The sequence below is a fragment of the Lampetra planeri genome, chromosome 16 (assembly GCF_965212315.1).
Source record: "Lampetra planeri chromosome 16, kcLamPlan1.2.h2, whole genome shotgun sequence".
NCBI classification, from domain to species: Eukaryota; Metazoa; Chordata; class Hyperoartia; order Petromyzontiformes; family Petromyzontidae; genus Lampetra; species Lampetra planeri.
Window position 1 is genome coordinate 14,122,424 of NC_136122.1, and position 17,484 is coordinate 14,139,907.

At 57.7% G+C, this 17,484-nt stretch overlaps 2 protein-coding genes across 2 annotated transcripts in view; one reads left to right on the plus strand and one right to left on the minus strand.

The window, feature by feature from the left end:
• Positions 1-2,226: 2,226 nt before the first annotated feature.
• Positions 2,227-3,627, plus strand: LOC144723104 (muscarinic acetylcholine receptor M4-like). The gene has a single exon (XM_078601696.1). The coding sequence runs from the start codon at positions 2,227-2,229 to the stop codon at positions 3,625-3,627; it is 1,401 nt and encodes a 466-aa protein (XP_078457822.1).
• A 1,035-nt stretch (positions 3,628-4,662) lies between these two features.
• The window catches only part of LOC144723106 (diacylglycerol kinase zeta-like), a 28,015-nt gene continuing 15,193 nt past the window's right edge, over positions 4,663-17,484 (minus strand). The window contains exons 21-34 of the mRNA XM_078601698.1: positions 17,152-17,255; positions 16,770-16,849; positions 16,532-16,576; positions 15,830-15,896; positions 13,403-13,443; positions 12,828-12,958; positions 12,618-12,731; positions 12,068-12,187; positions 11,920-11,945; positions 10,916-10,953; positions 8,128-8,248; positions 7,293-7,329; positions 7,012-7,147; positions 4,663-5,494 (exon numbers count right to left, since the gene is read on the minus strand). Coding sequence (XP_078457824.1) covers positions 5,378-5,494; positions 7,012-7,147; positions 7,293-7,329; positions 8,128-8,248; positions 10,916-10,953; positions 11,920-11,945; positions 12,068-12,187; positions 12,618-12,731; positions 12,828-12,958; positions 13,403-13,443; positions 15,830-15,896; positions 16,532-16,576; positions 16,770-16,849; positions 17,152-17,255 — 1,177 coding nt within the window. The 3' untranslated portion in view covers positions 4,663-5,377. The remainder of the gene's footprint in view (positions 5,495-7,011; positions 7,148-7,292; positions 7,330-8,127; positions 8,249-10,915; positions 10,954-11,919; positions 11,946-12,067; positions 12,188-12,617; positions 12,732-12,827; positions 12,959-13,402; positions 13,444-15,829; positions 15,897-16,531; positions 16,577-16,769; positions 16,850-17,151; positions 17,256-17,484) is intronic.

A 17,484-nucleotide genomic window follows, 5' to 3' on the forward strand; every position in this document is an offset into this window, starting at 1 on the left:
TATTTGGTTGTTTTTGTTCTGATTTTCTTGACGTCATATATATTGTGCAATATATAACCTCATTCTGTGGGTCTTTCGGTAAAGTCGCGTAGATAGGCTCAAAGAAAATTACCAAAAAAATAACAAAAAACTACGACGTTTCGATCACAACACAAGCGATCGTCATCAGGAGGGAAAAAGAGGGGGAACGCTGCTGAGGCAGACTGTTTTAAACCTTTAAAACAGTCTGCCTCAGCAGCTTTCCAGCAGCTTTTCCAGACTGTTTTAAACCTTTAAAACATACTGTTTTAAACCTGACTGTTTTAAACCTGACTGTTTTAAACGTGACTGTTTTAACCCTTTAAAACAGTCTGGAAAGCTGCTGAGGCAGACTGTTTTAAAGGTTTAAAACAGCCTGCCTCAGCAGCTTTCCCCCTCTTTTTTCCTCCTGGTGACGATCGCTTGTGTGGTGATCGAAACGTCGCGGTTTTTTGTTATTTTTTGGTAATTTTCTTCGAACATATCTACGTGACTTTACCGAAAGACCCACAGAATATTAATTCCTGCAGTCACGAAAGCTTGAAGTCAATATATAACCTTATTTTCTTTGACCGTTTTGGTGACCCTGGCCACTGTTGCAAATAAAACGCGTCTTGTGTTCTCACCTGGTTCAACAAAATACGCTTGAAACTTGCGGTGTTTTGAGTTTACGTGGTGTGTGGGGTTCATGAGGTGTGTTGATGTTCATGTGATATGAGAGGTTCACCTGGTGTATGGGGTTATTGTGGCGTGAGAGGTTCACGTGATGTGTGTGGTTCACGCGGTGTGGTGAGGTCCATGTGGTGTGAGAGGTTCACGTGGCGTGCATGGATGAACCGTGAACCCGCGTCAGTGTGGAGCGCCCTCATCTTTGATCCTCTGCCACTTCTCCCGCTCGGAATCCCGAGCCAAATGCCGCGGCTGCGCTGCAGCCCAAAGGGGCAAAGCTCAGCCACGTGACGCTTTGTGTCCTGCGGATTAATCGGTGATCTCACACGCGCCCCGTGCCGTCCTCCACTCTCAAACCTCGTGGAGTTCTCACAAGAGCAAATGCAGCTCGCTCAGTCTGACGAGGGACACGTGAAGGAGACACGCATCACCGGTATTCTGAAGATAGTTTAATAACTTTCAAACAGGTAAAGATTTGCGCCACACCACTCCTGGCGATAGGGTATCCGCTCGACTGATCTCTGGAGGATATCGACATGGACATCCTCGCTAACGAAATGTTTCATCTCAAGGGATTTTGCAGGTGAAATATTATAGTAAAGTGCCTGTTACAGGAAACAACTGTTCTGGTTTGGAAAGTTGGAAAATGACCAACGCCTTTAAATTTCAACAGGGGAACATCGACTCGAATAAGCCGAATAATGTCTCACCCTCCTCGATGGAAACCAGTGACCCGATCTTCACGGCGTCAAGGTGACTCCGTTGCTCCGGGTGGCGCGGGACCCGATTCTCCAGCTACAACATTCCCGAGTGTTGCCACCGAGAGCTAGGCAGGCTGTGCGAGGGCCGTGTTATGCAAGCAGTTGCATAATTGGCTAAACCCCAAATATCTAAGTTTCTCACTATTGCAATGAGGCCCAAAGTCCGCACCATGAAAAGCATAAACCAGCCACGCGCCCGCCACACTGCGCCCACGCGCAGTTTTCCCGCACTCGGCAGCAGCCCGACAGAGCCCTGCCATCACCGGATCACCCAGAAGGCGCGCCGCGGTCTGGAGATCTCCGAAGCCAAGTGGGCTCGAGTGTGGTTCGTTCTTAGGCCAGCGACTGCCTGCGGATAGCACGTGTTGTAAGATTTGGCTACGAGGCGGCAAGATATTTCAGGAGAGACATAGATTATTGAGTGTATATGTGCGGATTTCCGTGTTACCCTCCTCATATTTGCGTCGGGGTTCTTCGGTTGTCCTCCGATTTCCTCGCACGCGAAGCGGACCTCTTTTTAATGGAATTAGCCAACAACTTAATGCAGTAGGACCCTGCTGAAAGGAGTCTTGATAACCAGTGAGGCTTTTCCGGACAGCTAACCAGATTAAACGTAAGATTATAGTTATCATCATAATCAGCAGCAGCAGAAGCAGCGCTGCTCTGCCGACGCCCTCTGCCCGCGCCTGTACCCACTGGCTGGTTGAGAGGGGACTCCAATGCGCGCCTGCACCACTCGCTGCGCCGCGCGTGCGCGGGAGTGAGTGGCCACTCTGGGATGGAGACCGTGTCCCTACCGCCTCTGCTCACGGAGAACGCGACCTTCTCGGCCGCTCCACGCTCGGCGCTCATCTTCGTGGGCACGGGCGCGCTCAGCCTGCTCACGGTGCTGGGAAACGCGCTCGTCATCATCTCCATCTGCGTCAACCGCCGGCTGCAGACGGTCAACAGCTACTTCATCTTCAGCCTGGCGTGCGCAGATCTCATCATCGGCGCCTTTTCCATGAACGTGTACGCGGTGTACGTGTGGCGGGGCGCGTGGCCGCTGGGCGCTGCGCTGTGCGACCTGTGGCTCTCGATCGACTACGTGGCGAGCAACGCGTCCGTCATGAACCTGCTCATCATCAGCTGCGACCGCTTCCTGTGCGTGTCGCGGCCGCACACCTACCCGGCTCGCCGCACGGCCCGCGCCGCCGCAATCGCGATCGCGGCCGCCTGGCTGCTATCCCTGCTGCTGTGGGCCCCGGCCATCGTGCTCTGGCAGTTCGTCGAGGGCGTGCGCACCGTGCCCGAAGACGCCTGCTACATCCAATTCTTCTCCAACCCCGCGGCCACTTTGGGCACAGCCATCGCCGCCTTCTACCTGCCCGTAGCCGTCATGTGCATCCTCTATCTCTACATCGTGCGCGCCAGCAGGTGCCGTGTGCAGCCGGGCGAGCGGCCTCAGCAGCGGCCGCAGGGCCCAGTGAGACTCATGGCCTCGGCCAAGGTGCTGTTCCAATGGCCTGGAGGTGGCCGCTCTCGCAGCGCTGAGAGCGCCGCGAGTGAACGCGACGCGGAGGGAGCAGCGCCGAGCGCGCGGCTGGAGCTACGAGCGGCTGGGCACGACGGCGCCGCACAGATGGATTGCAGATCTCGTCAGGGAAGTTCCCTCCGCGAACTCAGCCCAGGTTCCGGAGACGAAGACGTCGACGGCGGGAGCAGCCCGGGAGCGGCGCCTCGCGTCCCCCCCGCGCGGTGCCGCCGCGCGCGCCGCCGTCGTTTGTCGAGCGAGATCGGAGAGGCGAGCGGAGAGGCGGCGAGTGGCGGCCCGCGGCTCCGAGTGGGTGGGGGAGGCGGTGCAGGCGCCGCGCGGCGGAGTGGGAGCTTTGGCGGCGCCCGGGCGCGGCGCGAGAGGAAGCTGACCCGCACCGTGGCCGCCGTGCTGCTCGCGTTCATCGTCACGTGGACGCCCTACAACGTGATGGTGCTGCTCGCCGTGTTCTGTACGGACTGCGTGCCCCACGCCGCCTGGGAGCTGGGCTACTGGCTCTGCTACGTCAACAGCGCCGTGAACCCCGCGTGCTACGCGCTCTGCATCCGCGAGTTCAAGCGCACGTCCCTGCAGCTGATGCGCTGCCGCTGCGGGAGCCGAGCGCAAGCCCGGCGCCTCGCGACCGGGATAGCGCGGGGCAGGTGAAGCGAGGTGAGGGGGGCAGTGACGCAAGATGTGGGGGGGGGGGCAAGTGGAGAGAGATGTAGGGGACAGTGACACAAGATGTGGGGGGCAAGTGGAGAGAGATGTAGGGGACAGTGACACAAGATCTGGCGGACAGGTGAAGCGAGATGGCCCCTCTGAATTGAGGAAGCAACACAAACCAACATCGCGAGGGGCCTCAGGGTCACGATAATTTCTCGTCTTCTGTAAGTTTCTAATCGAGAGCAGATCCATGACTCAAACTCCTTCCTCTCCTCGCCCAATCCCACTCCCCCACTTAGACCCGCAACACCGCAACAGATGCGCCATGTACTCGAGTTCCTAGCTGGGCAGTGGTGGTGGTTATGCACGTGGCGGCCTGTAATCCCGCATTGTGGAGGTACAAGTGAGGTTGGTGGAGCACACACGTTGCAAAACTCCCTTCCCGTGGGTGTAGAGGAGGTGGACCCGCCAACATGTGGACTTCACCTGTTCCATTTGTACAGGACAGTTTCTTTCTCGCACGTGTGGGGTTTCTCCGAGTGCTCCAGTTTTCTCCCACAAGTAAACACTCATTAATTGGTTGGTAACACCTTCATATATAGAGGACCGCAGACCGTCTGTCCGTGGTTCATCCGCGTCCCTCCGAGTTATCCTCTCTACGAGAGCGAGCGAAATATGTGCGGCGGTGACGCAGTGTTACAAGGCGACATTGTTATTGCTACTACTGATGATAGAGTCGTGCTGAAGGTGGCTTTGCGTCGGTGTTCTTGAGGCTGGAGTCAGGACACGCGGGCGGCGAGCGCGGCGGAGCTGTAAACACGGCGTCGCTTTATTAGAAACGCGCGGCGCGCGGCCACGGACGCGCGCCGCCCACCGTAGAAACGCACTCCACGCGACGCCAGCCTCCATCATCACCGGCCAGAAATATATAAAATGTCGAGTTTAAAATCTCAAGAAGATGTTTCACACGCACAATATGCAAAACGAGCACGACCATCATTCCCTCGGTATGTACACACACGCGGCACTGGGGGGGGGGGGGGTCACGCAAGGTCACGGAGTCATGCAGTCACGGCACGTGGCGCGGTGCGCCAGGAAGCACGGGGGAGGTGAGCGCTGTTGGCGGTAAGAGTCGGGGGTGGTGGGAGGGAGGGAGGGGGGGACAGGGTGAGGCAACGAGAGCGCCACCAGGCTGGTCACCTGGACGCACTCAGTAGAGATCATCGTCGTTTCATGGTCAGACCCAGGAGGGATCGAGATCGGGGTTCACGAATGTACAAGACACGGCGACACGGCCGGGGGAGGGGAGGGGCGGGGGGAGTCAGGGAGAAGAAGCGGCGGGGATGATAAATCAACGTGAGATGAGCGGGCGGGCGGGAGTTTCACTGCCGCGGCGACTGCAGAAGAAGTAATCTCAGCTCCACGGAAGAACTCGCCCGCGGGGCTCGGCGCGGGACCCAACACCGGGCAAGTCCAGCGAGCAGCAGCGCGGGGCCACCGTGCTGAGCGGGTGGCACTGGTGAAATCGGTGGCGTCACTGTTGGAGCTGGGTTATTGCTTGTGGAGTTTGTGGAACTGGTGGAGCTGGTGCTATCATTGCTGGTGGCGCTCACGATGGTGACGGTTGCGCTAATGTCGGCTGCTGGGGCCGCGAGGTGATGACGGAAAGTTTGGTGGTCAAGGTGATAGTCAAAGTGGCGGTGATAGTGGTGGCGGTGATTGTGGCGTTGGTGATGGTGGACGGTGGTCCTCACACGGCCGTCTCCTGGTCGTCGCGCGTGATCATCTGCTGGTGCTGCCGATTTTCGAGGAAGGCGGCGAGCTCCAGCTCCCCGGCTTCACGCGCCACATCTCCCGCCAGGTCCCCCTGCAGCGGCACCGGCACGAGTGCCAGCAAATTCAAGCGATTGGTCGGCGAACCCAAATCCTTCTTTGTATTGTGCAACCATAATCTCCTGCGACTTCTTCGTCTAAATGCCCACGCGATGTAAATTCGGGCGACAAATCGCAGAGCAGATGAATGCATCCAAGCTGAGTCTGTCTGTACTCTACAACCAGATACCACCAGATGACAGCAGAGTCGAGCACTACTGTGAGCAAGCGGTGGTTGGAGAGACGACCACATGGGCGATTCAGTTGCAAGACGGCCGAGTTGCAAGCAACTACCAGCGGCTGCAGCCTCACAAGGTCACGCATCCTGCTCAGGGTCAGTGCTTACACAAAGCCAACTCTGAATGTGTCCGAACTTATTTGATATATGAAGCTGAGCAGAGTTCGACCCAGTTAATACTTGAAGAATAAAACAGGGGGTGCTAAGATGTTCAAACACCAAATATCTTGATCAAGTTCTCATTGACCACACGGACTTGCGGTGAACATGCAGAGAAAACATGCTCTGATCAAATATGCATTGTCTTTGAGACGGATTGACCTACGCCAGAGGCAGCTTTCCTCATGGCCTAATTGCACCAATGTTAGACCAGAAAACACCAAAAGGCGACCAGTGCATGCTTACCGCAAGCACGTGTGCTTAATGCAGACTTGTGTCCTTGCGAAAGGGATTTATTTGGTGTTTGAACACATTGACACCTGTTGTATTGCCAGAGAGGGTAAACGCTACTCTTATTTTTCATACTTTGATACTGCCAAAAAAGGTCCCATGGTTAATACTTGGATGGGAGACTGCGTCGGGACGCCAGGTCAGGTGTTGTCGGCTTGGACTGTGTCAGCAATGTGTTGGATCTATCTGTGAGGAGGTTTAGTGTAACCCCCTCGCGTGGGCGGGATATCTCCGAGTTCTTCTCACGTGAAGAGTACTCAGACTCGATACGGTTTCCCTAGGAAAAGGAGATAATAAATACATGATAATTTCTGCTGAGGATGCCGATGATGAATAGGGATGGAATGATTCACCCTCTCTTCCTTGGTGATTCGTCGTTGCAGTCGGGATGACATTCTGCTGCAATAATCGATCATTTAATTTCCCATCGTGGTGGATGAATAGCATCTGTAGCGGCTGCAGGGGTCACGTGACAATTAAATGAACAGCATCGACACCCGACAAGACCACCGATTCGCCCACTAGATCCCACGCACAGACCGCGAGCATAAGAATCGGTTAACCTATGCATCACTCTATGATTAACGATGATGTGCCGTTTCTGTTTCCATTGGGCTACCTCAGTGTTGAATTGGCGATGAACATGGAGAGAGCTCCCAGAGGCACACCGTCCCAGGAGAAGGGGAATGCTGGGAGTGGGGAGAGAGGGAGGGGGTATGTCGGGGTGGGGAGAGAGGGATGGGGAATGCTGGGGGTGGGGAGGGAGGGGGTATGTTGGGGGGGTGAGCAGAGTGGGTATGTCGGGGTGGGGTACTGGATTGAACCTTGGAGTTGGTTTTGAGCAGCGAGGCTCCGGCCTCTACCAGGAAGTAACAGACGGTGCGGTGCCCCCCAGCAGCGGCACCGTGCAGAGCGGTGTTCCCTCTGCGCGACACATCGTCATCTTCATCATCGTCATCACTGGAAACTCATCACGCCATCACGCATCACAACATTGAAGTACATCATAGCAACATTACGCATCACAGCATCAGCACATCAAATGAGACCATAACACCATTGCAATATCACAACATTACGCGTGCGTGTGTCTGTGTATACGCACGTGTCAGCCTCCGCTTCATCCAATAGCTCTAGGGGCCCTGTTGGAAATACAGCAGCGCATCAAAAACAGCACGCCCCAATTTCACCGCATCACGCAGACTCCCACCATACCACCACAGCACGAACGCTGCGAGCACACCATGATCCTCCCACCACACGACTATACCACACCACCACACACACACACCATCACACGACTATACCACACCACCACCCCACACACACACCACCACCACCCCACACACACTATCACCACACGACTATACCACACCACCACCCCACACACACACCACCACCACCCCACACACACACTACCACCACACGACTATACCACACCACCACCCCACACACACACCACCACCACCCCACACACACTACTGCCACCCCACACACACACTACCACCACCCCACACACACATACTACCACCACACTCCCGTCACACCCTTCAATGTAATTCTCAGCGTGCATCTCTCCGTGCTTCTCTGCACACTTCAGTTGTTGGACATTTCCGGTAAATTGTCGCGTCTCTGAACCACGTGGCACCTACGGATTAAACACCGTCACCTCAAGGCTCACCGCTACTTCATTTTTCATTACCATGTTCAGCTTTCCAAAAGCAGTCAACAATGCTGACTGTCCCATGAAGAGACTCACTCCCCACCAAAGGAATGAGGAATTTCCCGAACTGCCTAAGGGAATTGAACAGAAGATGATCACCTCCTCAATGTTCATTTGAGTGGCGGAAATAACTTTGGCCTTTGTTAGATTTTTCCAAAAGCCGTGCTCAGCACGAGCAAAGCAAAACACGGCCACGGTGACCCTTGGCAGAACGGACCGGTCTCAAGGATGTGCTTGACGAGGTCGCGGTGGCCCCCAGCGGCCGCGTGGTGGAGCGCGCTGCGCCCCTCCGAGTCACGGGCCAGGAGGTCGGCCCCCCGCGAGTGGGCATCGATCAGCTGGCGGGACGCACGGGAGGAGAAGGAGGAGGAGACAGCGGGTAGTCTTTGGGCCATTGGCTGAAAACATGTCTAATCGGTACCACGCGGGGTTGCAAATGCTATAAATTATCTTCTCGAAGAATATTATCTCTGGATCACAAAAATGTGAAATAGAAATGTTACGGCGGTAGCTTTAATAAACGAAATTGTTTATAGAAGCGTACCAACATGTGTCATGATAGAGATTATGGTTTTTGAAGGGAAAACAGCCGAATGCGATTGGAAACAAAAAAGAGACGACAGTGTCGCTCAGCCTCCTGCCCACGGCGGACACCGCCCAGCCCACTCCCTTGACCGCTCTGCCAATCTGCGCTGCCTGGTCAAGGACTTAGGCCGCTACGCCGCCCGCACGCTCTGCAACTTACTTCCCAGGGAACTCCGCTTATTCCCCCTCTCCGCTTTCTCTCCTCAACACGTTCCTCCACTACGCCATGCTTTCACGAGTAGGTGAGTGTGCGGGTAAGTAAGTGGGTGCGTGAATGAGTAAGTGGGTGAATGGGTGAATGAGTAAGTGGGTGAATGGGTGAGTGAGCAAGTGGGTGGGTGGGCGAGCGAGCAAGTGGGTGGGTGGGTGAGTGCGTGAGAGAGGGGAGGTGAGCAGGTAGGCGAGTGATTGGGTGGGCGAGTGGGTACGTCGAGTGTGCTGTCGAGTGGGAGAGTCGCTCCTTTTCGCTCGCTCCCTTGCTAACTCCCTTCCGTTCCCTCCCGTTCCCTCCCCGGGTGCATCACGCGTGCAAGTCGTCATCATCGTTATTGTTGGGGTCTCCGAGTCTTGGGCTCTTCCTCAAATTTATGACCGTGCCCCACCCACTGCGCGCCCCATTCGCGTGGCGCAGGGCTGCGAGGGGGTGTGGTGTGCGGGGTCCTGTGGGGGGCGGTGGGGTGCGGGGTTCAGGGTGCGGTGTGCGGTGTGCGGAGTGCGGAGAGCGGTGGGGTGCGGTAGGGTGCAGGGTGCGGGGTTCGGGGTGCGGTGTGCGGGATGCGGGGTGCGATGGGGTGCGGTGGGGTCCGGGGCGCGGGATTTGGGGTGCGGTGTGCGGGGTGCGGGATGCGGTGGGGTGCGGTGGGGTGCGGGGTTCGGGGTGCGGTGTGCGGGGTGCGGTGTGCGGGGTGCGGTGTGCGGGGTGCGGTGTGCGGGGTGCGGTGTGCGGGGTGCGGTGTGCGGGGTGCGGGGTGCGGTGTGCGGTGTGCGGGGTGCGGGGTGCGGTGTGCGGGGTGCGGTGTGCGGGGTGCGGGGTGCGGGGTGCGGGGTGCGATGTGCGGGGTGCGGTGTGCGGGGTGCGGTGTGCGGGGTGCGGTGTGCGGGGTGCGGTGTGCGGGTGCGGTGTGCGGGGTGCGGTGTGCGGGGTGCGGTGTGCGGGGTGCGGTGTGCGGTGTGCGGGGTGCGGGGTGCGGTGTGCGGGGTGCGGTGTGCGGGGTGCGGTGTGCGGGGTGCGGTGTGCGGGGTGCGGTGTGCGGGGTGCGGTGTGCGGGGTGCGGTGTGCGGGGTGCGGTGTGCGGGGTGCGGTGTGCGGGGTGCGGTGTGCGGTGTGCGGGGTGCGGTGTGCGGGGTGCGGTGTGCGGGGTGCGGTGTGCGGGGTGCGGGGTGCGGGGTGCGGTGTGCAGGGTGCGGTGTGCGGGGTGCGGTGTGCGGGGTGCGGTGTGCGGGGTGCGGGGTGCGGTGTGCGGGGTGCGGTGTGCGGGGTGCGGTGTGCGGGGTGCGGTGTGCGGTGTGCGGGGTTGCGGGGTGCGGTGTGCGGGGTGCGGGGTTGCGGGGTGCGATGTGCGGGTGCGGGGTGCGGTGTGCGGGGTGCGGTGTGCGGTGTGCGGGGTGCGGTGTGCGGGGTGCGGTGTGCGGTGTGCGGGGTGCGGTGTGCGGTGTGCGGTGTGCAGTGTGCGGGTGCGGGGTGCGGTGTGCGGGGTGCGGTGTGCGAGGTGCGGTGTGCGGGGTGCGGGGTGCGGGGTGCGGTGTGCGGGGTGCGGTGTGCGGGGGGCGGTGTGCGGGGTGCGGTGTGCGGGGTGCGGTGTGCGGGGTGCGGGGTGCGGTGTGCGGGGTGCGGTGTGCGGGGTGCGTTGTGCGGGGTGCGGTGTGCGGGGTGCGGTGTGCGGGGTGCGGTTTGCGGGGTGCGGGGTGCGGTGTGCGGGGTGCGGTGTGCGGTGTGCGGGGTGCGGTGTGCGGGGTGCGGTGTGCGGGGTGCGGTGTGTGGGGTGCGGGGTGCGGGGTGCGGGGTGCGGTGTGCGGGGTGCGGTGTGCGGTGTGCGGGGTGCGGTGTGCGGGGTGCGGTGTGCGGGGTGCGGTGTGCGGGGTGCGGGGTGCGGTGTGCGGTGTGCGGGGTGCGGTGTGCGGGGTGCGGTGTGCGGGGTGCGGTGTGCGGTGTGCGGGGTGCGGTGTGCGGGGTGCGGTGTGCGGGGTGCGGTGTGCGGGGTGCGGGGTGCGGTGTGCGGGGTGCGGTGTGCGGGGTGCGGTGTGCGGGTGCAATGTGCGGGGTGCGGTGTGCGGGGTGCGGTGTGCGGGGTGCGGGGTGCGGTGTGCGGGGTGCGGTGTGCGGGTGCGGTGTGCGGGGTGCGTTGTGCGGGGTGCGGTGTGCGGTGTGCGGGGTGCGGGGTGCGGTGTGCGGGGTGCGGTGACGGCGCCACGGCGCTCACCTTCTCGAGCGACCCCTGCCGTGCGGCGTCCAACAGAGCTGCGGGAGAGGAGGAGAGAGGAGACATTCAGCCCGGAGAGCAAATTCACGCGCCAGGGAAACTTATCCCAGCAACGTGACAAAGGGACAGACGGCAATGAAACAGACAAGTGGAGTCCGTCTTCTTGGTTCTTTCGGTAAAGTCACGTAGAAGGGAAATAATAAAATAATAAAAATAAAACATCATAAAATAATTATCACGACGTTTCGGCCACAACGCAAGCAGCCGTCCTCAGGTGAAGAACAGGTCTGTCCTCAGGTGAAGAACAGACAGCGTCAGACGCTGTCTTTCCGACAGACCTGTTCTTCACCTGAGGACGGCTGCTTGCGTTGTGGCCGAAACGTCGTGATAATTATTTTATTATTTTTTATTTTTATTATTTTATTATTTCCCTTCTACGTGACTTTACCGAAAGAACCAAGAAGATGAATCCCTGCAGTCACGAAAGCTTTAAATCGAAATTTAAGTGGAGTCCGGTTTCCTCCTTATTACGACTCATCAGTACAGTAGAGTCACCAATGCTCACTGCTGCACAATCTGCCTCTAGTAACCGTGCATGAGGAGTACACAGCTGTGCGTCTCTGTCTCACTGTTGTCCCTGTCAGTCGGTCAAATTTGATCACATTTATTTGATGGTGCCCTAGGACAAGAAGACCACAGTGGAGTTTTTGAAGAACTCCTGCTGCATATTGCGCAGAGTCCGAGTGTTCTGTGCACACACCCCTGTGTGGTTTGACACTCACGGATGCCTGCACCACATCTCTGCTATCGCGAGGTTCCTCCTCGTATCCGCGTGTGTGTTGAGCTTTCTTAACGAAGTTGCCGAGCGCAACTTCTGGCCACACCACCCCCTCGTGTTGTTGACCGGCCTTCAAAGGCGCTACTCACAAACAGCCCTTGCCCCAATAGTCAGTCAAAGCTACACGGGGGATCGTTGTCTTGTGTGTGAGTGAGGGGCGCGTTACCTTTCGTAGCAGTCGACATGGCCAACCTGGCAGAGATGAAAGACGCATTAGTCCCGGGTGTGTGTGATAGCGATGGTGGTGGTGAGTGTGTGTGGTGAGTGTATGTGGTTTGTGGTGAGTGTGTGTGTGTGGTGAGCGGTGGCAGCACCTGGTGAGCGCCTTCATGGGCGCGGGGGGGGCGCTGTGTTGCCGGGACAGTCGGTCCGTCACGCAGCAGCCGTCGCTGGACAGCCTGCGGCGTGCGCCGGGCACGTGGAACCCAACTGCCCTGTGGAGATGCAGGGGGGGGGTGGGGCAATGCCTAGTGCTGGAAATAACAATACATGTTTCCGGTATCCGGCACATCACATCCAGTACATATCCCTCTGACGACCACTACTCCGACAAGTTGCGCGCCAACTACCCCGGGCTACCAGCGGCCCGGAACGCGGCGAGAAATGAAGCCGCGTGCACAGCTACGCGCAGGAGCGCCCCTGCCTCTCCACGGCCTCCTGCCCCAATTAACCAGCCCCTCGCTCTGAACACCAACCCAGGACTAGAGACGCATGGAGATAGATAGAGATAGCGATGAAGGTGAGCGCAGATGCAAATTACCGGAGGTATAGATTGGTGGGGGAGAGATCATGGATATGAATGTTGACAAAAGAGGTGATTGGGATGCGTCGAGACAGACGAGTAGAGTGGCGCTGCGCTGGTACCGGCGCCGCAGGGGGAAGTGCGATCCGCTCGGGGTCGCGGGGAAGAGCAGCGCAGGGCGGCACGGGGGCGCCGCCCTGCGCAGGAGCTCGCTGTCCGACATGGGGCTCGGCACCCTGGCCACGCACGACAGAGGGCACAGAAGAGGGGTGAGGAGGAGGAGGTGAGGCGCGAGGGACGCGAAATGGGAGGCAGCGAGGTGAGGGCTCTACCCGGGAGAGGGCTCCACGAGGTCGGGCATGCCCGGCGCGGCTCCGCTGGACACGGACGCCGGGCGCGGGGTCTCCGGGTCCAGCACGAACAGCTCCTCGGCCGACATGTCCGACAGGAAGTGCAGCTGCTCCTGCAGTCGCGAGGACGCACGCGGAAATCAACACCATCAACATCATCGCCATCATCACCATCATCAACATCATCAGCCATGAGGAATGCAACACACTGCTGGCAATCATCCTCCTCTCTCCAAGATCTGTCCCATCACACTAAACAAAACCACAAATGTTTACACAACTCATCAGTCACACGGCTTTCTGGGAGTGCATCATTTCATCAGCATTGGTTCAACACAAAAACACTCTGGACCGTTTCAACATGTGGTAACTCGTCAGCAGTCAGGCTTGGCTGAACCAAAGCTGAGGAAGTGCCACACGCTGAAGAAGGCGGCGTCTTTCTGCCTGCTCAATAACAAAGCCGTTGTTCGTCCATCCTTTAAAAGTCTGTGACTCGAACTCCGTGTGAGTGTGACGATGGGTGTGAGGTCCACTTACGCAGGACGCACGCGTCGTACCTGCATGCGGTCGATGCGGAAGAATCGATCTGCTGATGTGGCTGTACACACGCACAGGCACACACACACGCACGAACCCCGACACACACAACAACAACCGCCATTCGCCGCTAAGTGGCGGTGACGTCACCACGGCGCTTGTGCCAGGCTATGTGTATGTTAAGGCCACGTGAAGTGTCGAACGCCCGCTGGCACGAGGTCACGGGGCAGACCCAGGTGCCACGGGTCGATTGACTAAGATGACTGGCTGATGCACCACCTGTGCCCCCTACTGTGCCAACTTGCTGTGCTTTAGTCACCCGGCGCTCCGCTCGTTGTTGTGAGCGTCGCTCCTCTGCCCTCCGTTGTTGCTGGAGGGCGACTGCCTCCAACTGCCCAGTAGCATCCTTCACGAGCCTCCTCTATAGAGGCCGATCTTGACACTGCTGGTACCATCATCGCCAAGTCCATCTCTTTTCAAGCCTGTGCCATGCCCGTTTAGCCCCGTCTATCCGGTCAAACAAAAGTTGTTTCGGCATGTGGTGGCTGGGCATGCTGGCTACATGACCCAGCCAACACAGCCTTGCCTGCCGGAGGAGCTCACCAACATGACTTTGTCCAGATCTTTCAAGGATTTGTGAGCTCCTCACACAATCCAGTCTGGTTAAACCCAGGATGGATCGTAAGCAGGCCTGCCTAAATGTTTCTAACTGGCGAAGATGTTACATTAGGGGGGGATCCACGTTTTGCAAGCATACAGAAGGGAGGGCATGACCGTGGCCGAGAAGACTCAAACCTTCGTGTGGAGCAACAGACCAGGTAGCTTCAGCGTTACGCAACCGATAAAAATTAACCCGTAAAAACAAAGTTTTTCACTATAAATCCTTTACATGCGTCGCGGCTAGAGTCATCTCGTCCTCTGGCTTGAGATAGCTGCCACCTATGGGTCAGATGATTGCCTGCCACCATTAAGCAATTGGTAATTAAATATACTTTTTTTCCCTAAAAAGTGTAAAGTTATGGAAAAAGTTTTTCACGAAAATAAATTGTCACGCACAACGAGTCTGTGTGCAAAACGTCAGCTCGATTGGATCACGGGAAGTGGGTTAAAAAACGACCGAAAGATTTGCACGGTCGTAAGCACCCAAGCAAGCAAGCAAGTGAACTTAATATAAAGAATTTAAAAATATAATGCCGCTCGACTGATTCGGAGTGAGACCTCTGCTGTCAAACCAGAGTCGGTAATGAGCACCCTGCCCATGTATGGAAACTGCCCATCACCAATTGGGAGCTGTGGGGGTGGAGTGTCTGATGGCACAACATACCCAGGTCGGTGCTTAATGTTGGTGGAGCTGATGGTAACACACACGCGCAGACACACCAACAGAGCCACACACCGCACAGTCAACTGTGGCGGACAGGCAGTACCCTCTCTGGTCGGTGTTTATTTCGAGTGTTCATTCAGGGTTGCTGCGCTTCCCACTCGAGTCGTTTGCGGCGTAATTTTAGAAATGTGGCAGATTTGTGCCATGACAACGGCAAACAATAGCTTATTCCTCTTCTAATGGCATCACAGGGTCTTTGACGTCAACTGACGTGCAGAGTTTTATGTTAACACACCACAATATTAACCGGGGCGGCCTGCGGGATTCGAACCGCAAAACGCTCATAGGGAGTTTGGGGCACTCGTCTGTTTTGATACTGCATGGGTCCACGCAATCACCGCCCCGTGGTGGGAGTGAGCGAGCGAGTGAGAGTGAGTGGGAGAGTGATAGAGTCAATGTGTGTGAGATGAAGAGGCGTGAGAATGCGTGTGTGCGAGTGTGGAGAGCAGTGGTGCATGGTTAGCTCACCACACTGCAAATCCGCTCATTTCCAAAAACAGTGGCGAATATTTGAACTGGTCCTGGGATTCCTCTAGGTCAACTTAGCCTTAAATGAGTACCCTGGTGCGGTTTGTAAATATCAGCCCTGGGGAGACAAAGGCGGTCAGGCGTGGTGCTGGCCACCCCCCCCCCCCTCGTGTGCCGTGCCAGCCTTCATAGGTGCTCGCTAACAGCACTTGTCCCAACAGCCTGTTAAGGCAATACGGGGGGTCATTGTCTTTATGTGAGAGGGAGTGTGTGAGTGTTTGAGCGTGAGTGTGCATGAGAGTGAAAGAGTGCATGAGTGACGTGAGATAGTGTGAGTGTGAGAGAGTGAGAGTGTGAGTAAGAGAGAGTGTGAGTGAGAGAGTGAGAGAGAGTGTGAGTGAGAGAGAGTGTGAGTGTGTGAGTGTTTGAGCGTGAGTGAGAGAGCGAGTGTGCATGAGAGTGATGAGAGTGAATGAGAGTGAGTGTGTGAGAGTGAAAGAGTGCAGGAGTAACAGTGAGAGAGTGTGAGTGTGAGAGAGTGTGAGTGTGAGTAAGAGAGTGTGAGTGAGTGAGTGTGAGCCAATGCTGTCCTCACAGTCCAGGAAGCACCACTTGGGGGAGAGTTTCTGCGAGGAGAGAATCCTCGTCCTGCCTTCCCCCTCCTGCGTGAACGCAACAACAACAGCCTCCATTCGTCACCAACAGCGACCTGACCGCCAGCGCCTGTGCCAGACTAGGTGCGTTTTGAGTTCGCTGCTGACAGGAGGTCACGTGCCATGGGCCGGCTGAGATGGATGGCCGGTGCACCAATGTGCTCCTCGCTGTATGTTAGCCGCCCGACACTCCACTCGGTGTCGGGTGCATCTCGTGAGACACGCGCGAGGCATTCATGAGACTCGTGACACGTGGACCACGCTTCAGATTCACAGTGGCACGATTTAAACACACGACACACTGCGTCATGTGCACGGGGACACAATGCGTCATGTGCACGGGGACACAATGCGTCATGTGCACGGGGACACGGCGTCATGTGCATGGGGACACGGCGTCATGTGCATGGGGACACGGCGTCATGTGCATGGGGACACGGCGTCATGTGCATGGGGACACGGCGTCATGTGCATGGGGACACGGCGTCATGTGCATGGGGACACGGCGTCATGTGCATGGGGACACGGCGTCATGTGCATGGAGACACACGGCGTCATGTGCATGGAGACACACGGCGTCATGTGCATGGGGACACACGGCGTCGAGGTCCGTGACGCTCGTGAAGTGCGTGGGAGTCACGCACGTGCTCGGGGAGCCGTGGCAGCGCCGCATCCGCAGCCGGGAGGTCCTGTGTGGGGATCGGTGTCAATCGTCAACCCTCGCCACCATCACAGGGCCATTCGCAACACCACCACATCACCCCATAACAAGTTAAACACGCGGACACTACGACACCTCCATGCCATATCTGCCCCTCCGCATAAAATATAATTAATTTTGTACAAATCCCATCAGGAGGGGAGGGAGGAGCAGGAGCTGACCTCTTGCAGACGCTCGATGTGCTCGCGGCAGGTGTCCAGGTCACAGTCTCCTGGCACCACGATGACTCCCACAGGCACCGCTGAGTGTGAGACGCATCGCATACGGGACAAGAGCAGGGATTCATTTCCACGCGGGGACGCGCGGGCATGCAGCTGTGTGGGTGTGAGCGAGGTGTGGGGGTTAGTGGGTGTGAGCGAGGTGTGGGGGTTAGTGGGTGTGTGGGTGTGAGCGAGGTGTGTGGGAGGTGTGAGTGAAGAGTGAGCGAGCGAGGTGTGGGGTGCGTGGGTTTGAGCGAGGTGTGAGCGAGGTGTGTGGGAGGTGTGAGCGAGGCATGAGTACAGGTGTGACTCCACCGATGCGTGTTGAGACGGTGATACCTACAGGCCTCGCGCAGGCGGTCCTTGTGGTAGCGCAGCTCCTCGTAGTCATGGAGACGGATGCGACTGATGCGAATCCGCAGCCTCTCCGGGGGGGTCGCCACGCAACTACAGCGGAACAACCACGAGCACACATGCACAGCACCGCTCGCCCTCACTGCCACCCACGCCGCCACCCGCACTCAGAAGACGCGCGGAGCGTTCCATCCTCGCTCCAGTAGAATATGTATGTACGTTAAACTTCTTTCGCACCGTACGTAGCCAACCGTGCTAATCGGAGGTGCGGGGGAAGGACAATCAACTAAACACAAAGATCAGAGAAGAAGCTGGTTGTAAC